This window comes from Triticum aestivum, chromosome 2A, assembly GCF_018294505.1.
Source record: "Triticum aestivum cultivar Chinese Spring chromosome 2A, IWGSC CS RefSeq v2.1, whole genome shotgun sequence".
In the NCBI taxonomy this organism is placed as follows: Eukaryota; Viridiplantae; Streptophyta; class Magnoliopsida; order Poales; family Poaceae; genus Triticum; species Triticum aestivum.
Genome location: NC_057797.1, coordinates 787,536,221 through 787,550,414, shown reverse-complemented (window position 1 = coordinate 787,550,414; position 14,194 = coordinate 787,536,221). Strand labels below are relative to the sequence as shown.

At 45.0% G+C, this 14,194-nt stretch overlaps 2 protein-coding genes across 3 annotated transcripts; both read left to right on the top strand.

The window, feature by feature from the left end:
• Window positions 1–4,855: 4,855 nt before the first annotated feature.
• Window positions 4,856–8,317, top strand: LOC123191267 (NAC domain-containing protein 72). 2 transcript variants are annotated; one of them, XM_044604085.1, is made up of 6 exons: window positions 4,856–5,021; window positions 5,442–5,887; window positions 6,034–6,311; window positions 6,812–7,189; window positions 7,322–7,736; window positions 7,861–8,317. In XM_044604085.1, exons 2-5 carry the CDS (start codon window positions 5,731–5,733, stop codon window positions 7,706–7,708), a joined length of 1,200 nt encoding a protein of 399 aa, XP_044460020.1. In that variant the 5' UTR covers window positions 4,856–5,021; window positions 5,442–5,730; the 3' UTR covers window positions 7,709–7,736; window positions 7,861–8,317. The 2 variants fall into 2 exon arrangements, with proteins under 2 accessions (XP_044460020.1, XP_044460018.1); XM_044604083.1 differs by having other exon boundaries at window positions 6,812–7,210.
• Window positions 8,318–10,259: 1,942 nt separating this feature from the next.
• On the top strand, window positions 10,260–13,185 carry LOC123191266 (ras-related protein RABC1). Its single transcript, XM_044604082.1, has 6 exons — window positions 10,260–10,587; window positions 10,757–10,825; window positions 11,601–11,666; window positions 12,058–12,179; window positions 12,336–12,464; window positions 12,803–13,185. Exons 1-6 carry the CDS (start codon window positions 10,422–10,424, stop codon window positions 12,908–12,910), a joined length of 660 nt encoding a protein of 219 aa, XP_044460017.1. The 5' UTR covers window positions 10,260–10,421; the 3' UTR covers window positions 12,911–13,185.
• Window positions 13,186–14,194: the final 1,009 nt, after the last annotated feature.

The following is a 14,194-nucleotide window of genomic DNA, read 5'->3' as shown; positions in this document are numbered from 1 at the left end:
ATATCACCTTGTTGTCCTTGCTCTTAGTGGGAAAGAAGGATAGCGTAGGTCTAGCATTTTGTAGAGTTGAGGGACCAAAAAACAGACTCGGGGGGGGGGGGGGGGCAAATCATACTAGAATTTAATTATCGTTATTAATACTAATTTCAGGAAAGATGGACAAGGTAGCTAGGATGAACTCGGTACGTGTCTAAGTTGAGGAGGAGGGAGCTGAATTAGCGGGTCGCAAGCGTGCATGCATGCACACCAACCATACAAACAAAAGCCAAGCAAAGCATGTCTAATTAAGGCATGTTCAAGGGGCTTAATTTTGCGTGGAAGAGAAGTAGTAGCAATTAGCTAGCCAAGCTAAGGGTCGATCCAAGAAAGAAACAAAAACAAAGACACACACAGTACAGGGCCGGCCGGCAAGGAAGGAAGGAAAGCAAACTAAGGAAGGAAGGGATGGCATCGTTCGGCGAGGCGCCGGCGGGCAATGCGGCGAGCGGCGAGAAGATCTTCAGTGAGCAGACCGGCCCCTCCTTGGTCACACGACCGGCGGTACGGTGGCGAGAAACGCCTCATGCATCATCAGTGAGCAGACCAAGGCCGAGCTGCTTGCTGGATGCCTCGCTTCAAGAGGCGCCACTCGAGCAGGACGTACGTCCTTGGTCACGCGGCCGGCGGCAAGTGTGCTACCCTCATGATTTGAGTATCAAGTAACATTTTCTCTCATGAAAAACGCGTAAGGCCTTGTTCGGTTGAGGTGGTTTTTGAAGGGGAATGGCAGGGTTTGAGGGTTTGAGGCGTAAGAGTGATACCCACAGGTTAGCACAAAGTTGGGTCATCTATTTTGGAACGGAGGGAGTATGTTGGGACGGGATGGGACTAGTATTTTCTCTCATGAAAAAGGAAACGCATTCTAGACGATGGGCGCAATATGTACAGTACGTATGTTGTAAGCCTCAGTTTAAGCACGGCAGCTTGAATCATCTGCATCTTCTCTCACAACATAAGCAGAGCCCAGTCGTCCTGCTACACTACTGACCACAAGCCAAGTGACACAGTACTGTACCTGCACGTAGTATATATGTTGGCCTTGCCACGTCCTGTCGGGTTTGAGCCTCTTATGTACAACCGTCTCCAATTTGCTTACTAGCTAGGTCCAACTAACGTGTAGCAAGCACACTGTCAGCTTTGGTGGCGACCGGCTCTTGTTGCGACTCGATTGCCCGCTTGTGTAAACATGGTATTCACTCTCGTGGTATTCATGTCAAGGCATGTGTCGTGCCTGTAGCTGCTGGGATCGTGGAAGGTGGCGGCGACAACGCTTGATGATCGACTTTGGTTTGGTGGTGCTTCTCAAGTACTTGTCTCTGAGCTCCGGGGTGCAAACGTAAGGCCTGGCACTAATTGGTTATATCTGACAATGGGGATATTTTTCGTGTTATTACCTTGTTGTAGGCATTACTAATTGGTCATATTTGGTAATGGCGATGTCTTTGTGTGGTTACCTTGTTGTGGGATTTATTATATTGCTAGGATTGCTCGGACTTGATTCCCAGGGTGAAAAACAATAATCTGACCTTGGGCGGTTGGACTTTGCAATGGTGGCGCTTGAGAGTCGTTCCCTTCTTAAAGGCGTTGTTGTTGGAGAACATTTTTCGTTGTACTCATGATGTTAAGGGTAATTGATGTGGGTATGGTCGCTGTTGTAACTTGTTGTTTTGATCACTTGTAAGTATTCCTTTTTTTACTCCATCAAGGCGTAGCTTTGGGTCTTGAATGTGAGTGTGCTTCTTTGTGCGCGTGTGCATTGTTGTTGGTTGCGTGCATACTAACTATATATGCAGAGGCTGGGTGCGTGTGCTCATTGTATTTATAATCCGTTGATGTTTCATTTTGAATTAATATATGCATCCTTTATCGAAAAAGTATAGATAGATAGTATTAATTACTGCTCATCTGGATTGGATGGATCAATAAATTTTGTAGAGGCTTGGCTTGGTTTTGACTACTCCCTCTCTCTCAGTTTACAGGGCGTGCGCGTACCCTTAAGTCGTCAATTTGACCAACCTAATACAAGTCATATATTACGAAAAATATACCAATTTAAACTTCAGATGTTTTATTTTTAAAAGGTATAATTTTTGTGTTATATAGTTTATATTAGAGTGATAAAATTGGCAATCTAGATATACATGTAGGACTTGTAAACTGAAACGGAAGGAGTAGTAGATAGCTATGATAAAACGGTCTCACCTGACCGTGGACGAAACGAAAAAGCAATGATAATGTGTGTTTGCACATGTTTCCAGGCAGGCTTTAGAAGAAGCTTTGATCAAATTTCATTTTAGACGAAGAAGCTTCCAAAATAAAAACCTTTTCCCTTTTTTGATCAGTTTTTTTTGGTAAGAGAAGAGAAAGAAGGCGCTTGGGTTTTCGTTCTGAGGCTGGCTATTAGACCGGCCCGGGATACCTGACTCACGCTACGGGCCGACCAAGGCCTTTTAACGGCCCACCTTCAGTTTGAACGGCCTTCTTCTCTCCGTGATGAAAGCAAACGAGGGGCCCACTCACGGACACACAACACACGCTGATGATTCTGAGATTCTTCTCAAAAAATAAAACCCTGCTTTGGTAGATGTTTAGGCAGGAAGGAGACTGAGTAATTCTTCTTGCTTTGATTTTGGTTTTGGTTTATTCATTCATGGACAACACCTACCTACCGCTTTTTCTTAGAGATAGATAGAGATAGAGATAGAGAGCGTGTGTGGGGTACCCTTTTGTATTCTTGCATTCCACTTTTTTGTTGTTCACCTCCTCAACCTTGTTTTTTTGTATGACCTCTAAATTTTGTTCTTTTCTCATCTCCACATATCTTATTTTTTATATATCTTACGTATTTTGTATAGTTACGTACGTCCCACTTTTTGTTGCGTGTTCATCTCCTCAACTTTGTTGTGTCACCTCTCAATTTTGTTCTTTTCTCATGTGAAGATATCTTATTTTTATTTCTTTGAGAGAAGAAGATATCATATATTATTATTATTATTATTATTATTATTATTATCATCATCATCATCATCATCATCATCATCATCATCATCATCATCATCATCATCATCATCATCATTATTATTATTATCATTATCATTATTATTATCACCACCACCACCATCATCATCATTATTATTGTTGTTATTATTACTATTATTATTATTATTATCACCACCACCATCATCATCATCATCATCATTATTATTATCATTATTATTTGAGGGATAAGAAGATATATTATTATTGGAATAAAATAATGAAGCACACTAATAACGAGGTAGGCCAAGAAGGTGGCAGGTCGGCCCAACATACCAAATAGAATGGTTCGGGGCAGTAACATGGGTTGAGAGAAGAGTAACGAAAGTTGAGTTTGGACAACAAGGTAGAGCTAGCAAAGCCAAGCCAAGCCAACCACCTCCCCTTCTTGCTCCAAGAGCAGAGCGGTGGATACGTCCTCTTCCATCATGGCCTCGCCTCTCCTTCGACCAATTCGTTATTCCCATTGATCTCCTCCCCCAAGCAAGCTTCAGTCAATTTTTCAGATGGTACAAATTTATTATTGATGGCTTCGTGAGTCCGTCATATGGCGCTAGAGCTAGTACCACATGGTTGCCTCGAAAGATTGAAAGACGACCATTATATTTCTACCACCTTCTCCCAATCACACAAGCACTTAAACTACATCATGTATAGATTCTCCTCCAGAGAGGATACACATGAACACCTTGTGCTAAATCTCCCACGCACATTCTTGTAAAACCAAAATTGACTACATTCCTTCTTGGTGCGAGCGTGGGCGATTTCCCCCTCCTTTTGCCCAGATTGCTTCTCAAAGACGGCATCGTACAAACGATCCTCTTGTGGCCCTCATTGTTTCATCATTGACTCTAGATTGCCTGGTGCGCTCCATCCGACACAAAAGATCTGTCGCCATCGCAAACCCTAGGTCGATCTAACCCTAATGAGAAGAGAAGTGTGGAAACCGGCAAACTCTAGTGAACCAACGTCAAGATAGCACGGCGAGGAAAATTGGAACGCCCTTGAGAGAAGCCGGTACGAGCGATGAGCGAAGACAAGGGGGACAAAACCGGTCGACGTTGTAGAAGACGGGGAGGGGATAAATTAACCCCTAAAGTGAGGGTTAGACCCATCTAACGGACGACTTCCTCATCCTGTTGCCGAGCTTGCTTCTCAAATACGGCATCATCGAAACGATCCTCTTATTATGGCCTAGTTGTTTCACCGTCGACTGGTTCGCTCGAGCCGAGATGAAGGCTCCAACGCCATGACAAACCCTAGATTGAAGTAACCCTGATGATGAGATGTGTGTGTGGAAGCCAGCAAGCTCCGACAACCCCATATCGAGACATTTGGCCGAGGAGGCGGGACCGGGCGTCCCCGCACGGAGCCGTTGCGGGCGACGGCCGGAGACAAGAGGGACAACGCTCACCGACGTAGAAAAGGGGGAGGGGACAAAACCCTAGAGCGACGAGGAAGGGGGGGGGGTTAATTCAGGGTATATATCCATTCCCTATCAATGGAATGCATTAATGAGGATATTGTTTTTTGAGGGTGAGCATTAATGAGGATATATGTCATAGTTGGAATGCATTAATGATGGGCGCGGATAACGAGGGAGGCCCGGCCCATGGAGAGGAGGCCCAAGCTAGCGGGTGGGGGGGGGGGTTGTGTGAGGGAGAAGTAACGGAAGAGTTTGGGCGACAAGGCACCGCACCGCAGACAAAGCCAAGCCGCTGCGTTGCCACCCCCCCCTTCCCCCTCCTCCTCCACCCCCCCCCCCCCCCCCCCCCCCACCAAAGAAAACAGCGGCGCGGCCACGCGACGCCACCTCCTCCGCCTCCTCCGCCGCCGCCTGTCCCCTCCTCCGGCCAACACACACACTACCCCCGCCGTCTCGCCACTCTCCTCCGGCCGCCGCGTCCCCCGTATCCGCTCTGTCGCCAACAGCACCGGGCGGCGGCGTAAGTCCCTCGCTCCCCTCTTCTCCTCGCCCCAACAACTCTCTGTTCGTTCGCCCTAGATAGATAGATCTCTCGGCCCCATCTCAGCTCGATTCTATTCCTTATCAACGGAACGGAATGAATGTCGATCCCATCCCCATCTAGTATTAGGGGGTATTATTTACCATCTATCTTTATCTCTATATCTGTATTTGTATTTACTCTCAACAAAATTCAGTCTGCATCTGCATTGTTTACTCATGTTTGTTTACATCATCTGCTCTCTTCTTCTTCTGCTATTTTCTTTCTTGTTATACATAGATAGATGCATACAATACATACATACATACATACATACATAGCAGCCTGTCTGTCTGTCTGTCTCAACTCTAAGGATACATACTGAATTTTGTAACAATTTCGTTTTCCTCATACTTACAGGATGGTGCCACAACAAAGGACTATATGTGATTTCTTCAGTGGGGCTGTCACTATCGCTCCTCATGTTCAATAATATTAATTTCAGCATTGGACCTCATAGTCACCCAAGCCTCGCTTCAACCAATCCACCCCTGCTTCGACTCTGCTTCTCTCTTTTTTTTTTCCATTTTCTCTTATTTAATAAGCTAAGCTAAGATTCTGAGTTTGCATCCATCTCATTACACTAGCTAGCTAGCACAATATAAAAATAGTTAAGGCAACTCTACTACATATCAATCAATTTCCCCTAATGGAGATGCCGCCGCTCCCCCCTGGATACCGCTTCCACCCAACCGACGTCGAGCTCACCCTCTACTATCTCAAGAGGAAGCTGCTGGGAAAAAAGCTGCTCTGCAACGCCGTTGCAGAAGTTGATATCTACAAGCACGCTCCCTGGGATCTTCCAGGTATATACATATTTTATTTTTCTATTTATTACTTATCACCCTCTTGTATTATTGCTAACATTTCCAACCACAGACATGTTTATATCTACATTTGAGTGATTCTCCTACAACGTCTTCTGACCGTTTGTTTCTTCAACTATGTTCAGCGAAATCGTCCATGCCGACCGGGGATCTCCAGTGGTACTTCTTTTGCACCCGTGGCAGAAAGTACTCTGTTGGCCAAAGAGCTAACCGTTCAACCGAAGGTGGGTACTGGAAGGCTACTGGAAAGGACCGGCAGGTGGTGTATGAAAATCGCACTGTTGGGATGAAGAGGACCCTGGTGTTTCACGCTGGCAAGGCGCCCAAGGGTACAAGGACCGACTGGGTCATGTATGAATATAGGCTCGTCCAAGGTGAAATACCTGACGCTGGTGTTAGACTGGTATGCTTTGCCATTTCTTTTTTTCCTACTAGTTTGTTTCACTATCTATTCTATATATGAAATGGGTTCTTTCTCTAAACTACACGTCCAGCGACAACGACGTAGCATGCCATGCACGATTCAGCAAATTATCGCTCAACACGTGTCTCAACTACTTAATGTTGAGTAAGACACAAGCTTTCCTTTTCAATTACGAGCTGAACCGTTTTTTCTAACGTCAATTAGAATAATATACACGTGCCACTAACGTACATTGAATGCTCCAAATATCCTTTTTGTTTCTGCTAAATTAAATCCTGAGACTATATTTGGGAATTGCGTTATGAGTAGCAAAGATAGAAAGGTCCAAACAGCTAAAAACAAGGGCTGTGTCATAATCAAAGGATTGCAGCGATTACCCACTTCTTAAACTGAAGGCGGTTTATTCTTCAACTGAGAAAATTTAGCACTGATGTGATCTTTTGTTGGCGCCACTGATTCTTGTTTACCCCTTATTGCAGGATGATTCCGTTCTCTGCAAAGTCCATAAGAAGAGCGGTCCAGGTCCCAAGATTGGGGAACAATACGGCGCCCCATTTGAGGAAGAGGAAGAGGAATTGAATGATGCGAATGGGAACGCTTCCTGTTTATCCCCATCCGCGCCCCCTGCTGCGCCCCATTCCGCCCCTGGACCAAGTCACGGTGGCGTGTTGAACTCCGTGGGTCAAAAACTGGCCGCCGCTAGTCACGGCGGCGGGGATTCCTTGTCTGTTTCGCCAGCAAATAACGGCGGTACCAGTGGCGCCGGTCCTGACAGGGCCTCTTGTCTGGATGTTAACTGGGACAGCATACATGTAGAGCAGTTAGCTGATATCATCGGTCGTCTTTCTACAAATCCTGTAAGCCAAGATGGACAATCGGTAACTTTTCTTTCTGTGTCTGGCGTCCACTGCATGCTTATCAGGTTAACCGGATTGATCTTAATTATATTTTTTATTTAACTTTCTTTTTCTTCGGTTTTGATGATGCAGTCTGATTTGACGACCGCTAACCAAGACACCGAAGCAGTTTTTGGTGACAGCGAAACAATATTTGAAATAACGGACCAGATCGTCCCTTCCTCACTGTGTAGCAGCCTTTGCAAGCAGTGTGACAAGTGTGGCGTGCGGCTGGTCGACCCTTTGCTGGAACCGGCGGCGGGAGAGCCATACGTGGAGCTGAATGACCTGTTGTCGCGGTGCCGTGCTGCCGGGCAGGTTGCAGATGGCAGCAGCAGCCAGGCGGTGGTGGTGTCGAATGGCGAGGGCCCTGTGCTGGATCTGGAGCTGAAGCTTGGGGTTGAGTCTTCTGACAGCGTTGGCCATAGTAGCGGCGCCGTGTCTGCGGCGGCTTCTGGGTCAGGGGCGCCGTCTAGCTAGAAGAAGTGGTGGTGTCTCTCTCTCAGGGGTATGTATGCTCTCGCCTGTCACTTTAGTAGCCTTGTATTCTATTTGTGTTTGTGTGTTAATCTTGTGTGAAGTAAAGTAGGAGACTGACAAGGCGTGGTATTATTTTGTTGTTGTTGTTGCAGGCATGGGTAGGTTCTTCATCGGCGTGAGACGGTGAAGGATCCACAAGCAAGCGTTTTAATTTTATTGGTTCGGATGATGATGAGGCTGATAGATATGGAAGGAGGAGAAGATGTGAATATTGGGAGCGGAGGGTCCCTTTCCCTCCCTCCCTTGAGTTTGTTTGGTTAGTGATTGGATTGGATGGAGAAGCATTGGTTTGGCTTGGTTGGTTGGCTGGATGGACAAGTAAAAAAAGTTGACTGGTTGCAGGAGCGAGCATATACAGAGAAAGAGAGAGCATGGTGGTGCTGTTTTGCATTTCATTAGATTAGATTAGATTATTCCTCTTGGCTGGGCTTGACTGACTGTAACAGCAGTGAGCACTGAGGTCTAGAGTGGATTAATCAATGAGAATGAGATTAGGAGGCAGATGTTGGTTGACTCTTGACTGTTTAATTGTTTGGTTGTTTGGTTGTATGTACCTTTACCTGTCTGTCCTGACCTGAGACTGGGACTGAGACTGAGACTGTGAGACATGATGATGATGAGGCAAACAAACAAATTTTGCTTGCTTGCAAGTCTGCGTCTTGTCGTCGTCGTCGTTGTTGTTTTTAGTTTGGTTCATTCAGTTTGTTTGTTGCTTTAGTTTTTGCTTAAATCATGAATCCTTTATATTGCTGTTTGTTTCATTTTTAGTTGATTCAGAGATGCTTGTGGGCAGGATTTATGGATGGATGATTAGACAAGACTAGTCTGCTTTGTTTGTTTGTTGACTCATGTCTTAGAGGTAGGTCGGTAGGTAGAAGAATTTTTTAATGGCAGATAAGTACATACAGAACGAACACTGTACTATGTTTATTTATGCTAAAATTCATAGTGTTGGCATTGACATTGAGATTCCACCTATGTTTTTGTTTTAAGTAGATTTTTTTGATGCAGATAGTTCAATGTTGGCATACGCTATTAGTACTACTCCCTTTTTTGACACTAGACGGAGAGAGTACTTTGCTAATTAACTAGTAATAAGAACTGTCCTAGCAATATGGTAGTATCTCCCCCTCCCTCTCTCATCTGTCTCGCATTCTCCCCTTATAATTAATTAAAAAGTCGTAGGATTTCTAAGGAGCTTAGGGTTTACATAATTTTCAACTCAAAAGGAATACTAGAGAAAAGTAAAAGTATTGGGATGCCCTCTCCACTCAAGTCCAAAGGTAGAGACCAATATAGACACTATTCTAAGAAATTTATTTAGTACCTCAATTAGTGCGGAATAAATGAAGGTATCCCCGTTGTGGGTCGAAAAACAGAGGTGGGGAACATACAAAGGGAGGGGAAAAGACTAGGCTGCAATAGTAAAGCAAATAAACAGAGCTTGAATTTGTTGTTTATGGCAGATAATTTAGTGTTGGCATAGACTATTTTTTATTTTACTTGAGCCATCTCCAACATCGACCCGTAAACCGTGTACACCGCATCCGTCCGCAGACAGGGGAGGACTAGTCCGTGCACACTGATATGGGAGCCGGCCATCCAACACTGTCCGTATATGTCCGGTTACATTTTTGAAGAAATTTTAATGAAATGAACAAATTTGATGCATCAGACAATATTCGTTCATACTTGATACTTTTTACATAAAATTGAATGATTTTCATCTAAACCGAAGCAAATTCATTACATTTAGACTTATTTCAACTAGATTGGACTCTAAATCTAGCCTAAAATGATCACTGACGCCCGTTACCTATCTCCAGCCGGCCATGAGCCCCGGAAAATGAAGCCCCACCTCCTCCGTGGCCATGAACATCGGAAAGTGAAACTATCCGCCTCCATGGCTTAGGCGTCGTGGCGGCAGGGGGTGGCCGAGCTGGCGACCTCGTCTTCATCGTCGCTCTTGCGGAGCACCTCATCCACGGTCTCGTTGAACTCCTTGTAAGCGGCTGCTAACTCCGCCCGACGTTGGCTGTACCGCCAACGGTTGCGGCGGATGCCTCGAGAGGAGCGATAGGACTCTAGCAGCGCCTCCTGCTTAGGCACGTTAACGTCCGACGCGAGGGTCATGCCGACGACGAGTAGCTCCTCCACGCGCTGGTGCTTGTCGAAGTGGTGGAGGTTGTAGGAACACGCCGTCCCCCTCCTCCAATACTATGTCCATGCAGTGAGCAGGTGATGACGACATTGGCCGGCGCGGACGGCGGCACTGGCTCGTGATCGGCCGCGGCGGCCATAGGCATGTCTGCCTCTGGTGAGCTCGTTGGTCTGCACACATCATTGATGGACCGAGGTAGTACCGTGTTGGATAACTGGATATACATCGGATCGCACGTACGGTCCGGACGGTTTGAGGGTCGGCGTTGGAGATGCCCTTGTTACTTTGCCACATAGTTTAGTTTAGTATTTTTAACTTTGTGATGATGAAGATGTGTTGTCCACCTCTCTCTCTTTTCCCCTTCTCCTCACCGCAAAGCAAACCCTCCTCTCCCCGCCGACTAGTCAATAGTAAGTAGATCTCATCTCCGATCCGATCCGATCCAGCCGGCGATCCCGCGCGGCGCGGCGGAGGGCGGGATCGATCTCAGCCATGGACTCTTCTTCCTCGTCGACGGCGTCGTCTTCCCAGGCGCAGGCGCAGCCGGACTTCGACTACCTGTTCAAGCTCCTCCTCATCGGCGACTCCGGCGTGGGGAAGAGCAGCCTGCTCCTCCGATTCACATCGGACTCCTTCGAGGACCTATCCCCGACCATCGGTATCTTTCTAGTTTCTTTCTTTCTCTCCTTCCTTCCCCCCATTGGTACACATGGCTGGGCCGGAGAGGAATCAAATCAAATCAAATCAAATCCAATCCAATCGAATCAAACCTAGCCGTCTAACCCGTGGAAGGGATCGAATCCTGATGAAATTGCAATCAATTGCAGGCGTCGACTTCAAGGTGAAGATGGTCAACATTGCCGGCAAGAAGCTCAAGCTCGCCGTCTGGGACACCGGTATCCACTAGCGTGTCTCTCTTTTCAACCCACCACGCCTGTTAAAATGTCCTGTCCTTACTCCACAGTAAAACCATTCATCCTTGTTCTACTTTAGAAGATAATATAAGATGACACTTTGGAGTCATCCTTGTTTTACTCTTATGTTACATCTAACACATGAATGTTACCAACAGTGCAATTGATTTACACTTCTTTTTTCTTTCTTTCTTTCTTTCTTTGTTATTAATTAATCCTTGCCATGGCCTGGGATCAAACGTTATAATATATAATCAACCGTCTCCGATTTGCTTAGGCCCACTCGCATGTGAAACTACACATACTCTGTTTCTCCAATCTCACTACTCTGTGCTTTCTTTTTTTAACTGTATAGTGTAATGGTTGTTAAATTGTCCTGTCCTGCCCTGCCCTCACTCCTCAGTAAAATTATTTCATTGCCTTCGGGTGGAGCTGAAAGTGTCATCTTGTTATCCTCTAAACAAAGTAGAGCAAGGAAGAATAGTCCCTGGTTCCAAGCTTTTTTAGTCTTATGTCACGTCTAACACATGTCAATTGGTTTTGACTGCCTGATGCTTTCGTAGAATTATTATTAACTAATAAAACCCCATTGCTGCGCTACTCCTTAAGTGCCTACTGAATTTCCCCTTCATTTTGTTTCCGAGTAGATTATGTGTGCAATGCGATTGTGTTTTTTTTCTTTGTTTTCTTAAATGCCCCAGTTCACCCTTTTGAGTTCTGATGATTTAGCTTCTCACGTCGTGTGCCTGTTGTGCAGCTGGACAGGAACGATTTAGGACCTTGACCAGCTCTTACTACAGAGGGGCACAAGGGATCATCATGGGTAATGTTTACCATGTCATACTCCTTTCTTCTCCCCGTCGTACGTATGTATATTCGTGCAACTTGATGGCACATGAATAGGCTAGTTTTGTGAGCAAACTACTCTGTCAATTTCCTTATATATCAAAACTACACATCAGCTTAAGATTCAGTTATAGATGATTAAGCAAATGAGCTTGACTTTGGTGACAGAAAATTACAGCATCTATAGAGCACCCTTTCAGGCTTGTTGCAACTTTTGAGATCCTCATACAAGGGTACAACAGTTTTTCACTACCATGGGGTCGCAAAGCCTTTTTTTGTTGTTTCTGTTTCTTTCATTTGTCTGTTTCTTGCTGTGTTCTAACGAGCTGTCTAATTTTGAGAAATGCCACTTAATGAACGTTTTCCAGTGTACGATGTTACTCGCCGAGAAACATTCACGAATCTCTCTGACATATGGGCCAAGGAAATTGACCTGTATTCGACAAACCAGGACTGTATAAAGATGCTTGTCGGAAACAAAGTGGACAAGGTACCGCTTCTGTCCACACCTGTACATTCTTATGTTAGTTATATCTGTATTTGTGTTGAGGCATGCTGCATAGTAGGTTTCTCGGGTGGATGTTTTTTCCTGTCTGTGTTTAGACTTGAGCGCATAGCTGAATGTGGATAATGCTTGGTTTGGCAGGAAAGTGAGAGGGCTGTCACCAAGAAGGAAGGCATTGACTTTGCCAGGGAGTATGGGTGTTTATTTCTGGAATGCAGTGCGAAAACCAAAGTGAACGTGGAGCAGTGCTTTGAGGAGCTCGTGCTGAAGGTATGATGTATGCTGTGACTCTTTTCAGCTGTCAGTTCGTTCTGTATCTAGCATGGTTCTACTACCGCGAAACTGCCCCTCAGACGGTTGTCGATGCATCAAGGCGTGTCAGTCTTGTTACATGTGGAATGCTTGTTTCTGTTTATGTGTCAACAAAAGGACCAGTATAAATTAGCTCTTGTTGGTCAGTCTTGTTACTTAACACGTGGAACACTCTCACAGATAGAATAGAGATACTAACTAGTGCAGATGATTCAGTATCAATTTTCTGTATTGAATGGAGTTTTCCTTTCCCATGTGTCGGAACTGACATGAATGTTGCCCGAACGATGGTGCAGATATTGGACACTCCGAGCCTGCTGGCGGATGCGTCGTCGGGGGCGAAGAGGAACATCTTCAAGCAGAAGGCGCCAGAGGCTGATGCTGCGGCGAGCGGCTGCTGTTGATTTCATTCACGCACGCTAATCCCGGGCATCTATCTATGATCTATCTTTATCTTTGTGGAGGATGGATGAAAACGTTTGTTGTTTGACGAAGTGACATCTAAGCAGCTCGTTTGTGTCGTTTTCTTTTGCTTGTGTTGCTGTATATGATATGAATCAGTGGGTCAGTTGATGCTCCTCATGTTGAATCATCACAAAACAAAACAGAGTACCTTGGCAGCTATATAATGTACGTATTATTAAGCTTAAGCTCTATAGATTTACTCACGAGGAATTAATCTATTTGTGCTGAACTTTAGTTTGTGCATGCAGAGAGACAGGCATACATCAGGTTCCTCTATTAGAGAGGCTAATGAATTTGTTGGGTCAAGTTTGTATTCATCAATTCTATCAATTTGAACTCGTGCACGCAGACATCAATTGAGAAAGAGAGCTCCCTCTTTGCTATATGTTCATCGGTTCACAGCGATTGTCATCCCCGAATGAGTAATTTAATGAATTCGTCTCAGCAATGTAATGCTGACGCAGCACAGCAAGCACAATTCCTTTAGAAATCAAAACTTGCACATACCCTGTATCCAGCTGCGACGGTTGCATGTATTGCAAAAGGCAATCCGCTGAAAAAACAAAGGCCAGTAAGTCAACAAACATTCACAAAGAAGCAAGAGAAGAAATGTGCACTTGTGTTCTGTCATCAGTGATCAATCAAAGGATATATAAGAAAGAAAGAGGAAGTATACAACTGCCATCACGACGAGTTCCAAACAAACTCTAGGCTTCAATCTCAGTTCGTATGCCTTATATCCTACCTCTGTACAGTTGTTGAACAAACTGTATCTGTATGTAAAACAAACACAAGCAAGGAAATAAACAAACACAACACAATTTTGGCCAGAGTAGACAGTAGAGTATATTTGATAGCCTGATTGGGAGGTTGAGCTCAACCGATGGATTGGTTGTTGAGGAAAGGCAGAGCATTACATGTTCAAATGGACTACCACATACGTATGCATATAGACATATTTTAGAGTGTAGATTCACCCATTTTGCTCTGTATGTAGTCACTTGTTGAAATCTCTAGAAAGACAAATATTTAGGAACGGAGGGAGTAATACGTAGTGGGAATACAAGTATAAGCATACAATACATACACATCTTTCAGTTAGTCTCCAGTATGCTATGCACATGGATGGGATGGACAGTATGTGTGATCACACTACCCGAAGCATTTTTTTGTCACTACCTTAAGCTATATTAAATCGTTTCGCCTCCAACTGTGGCTGGAAA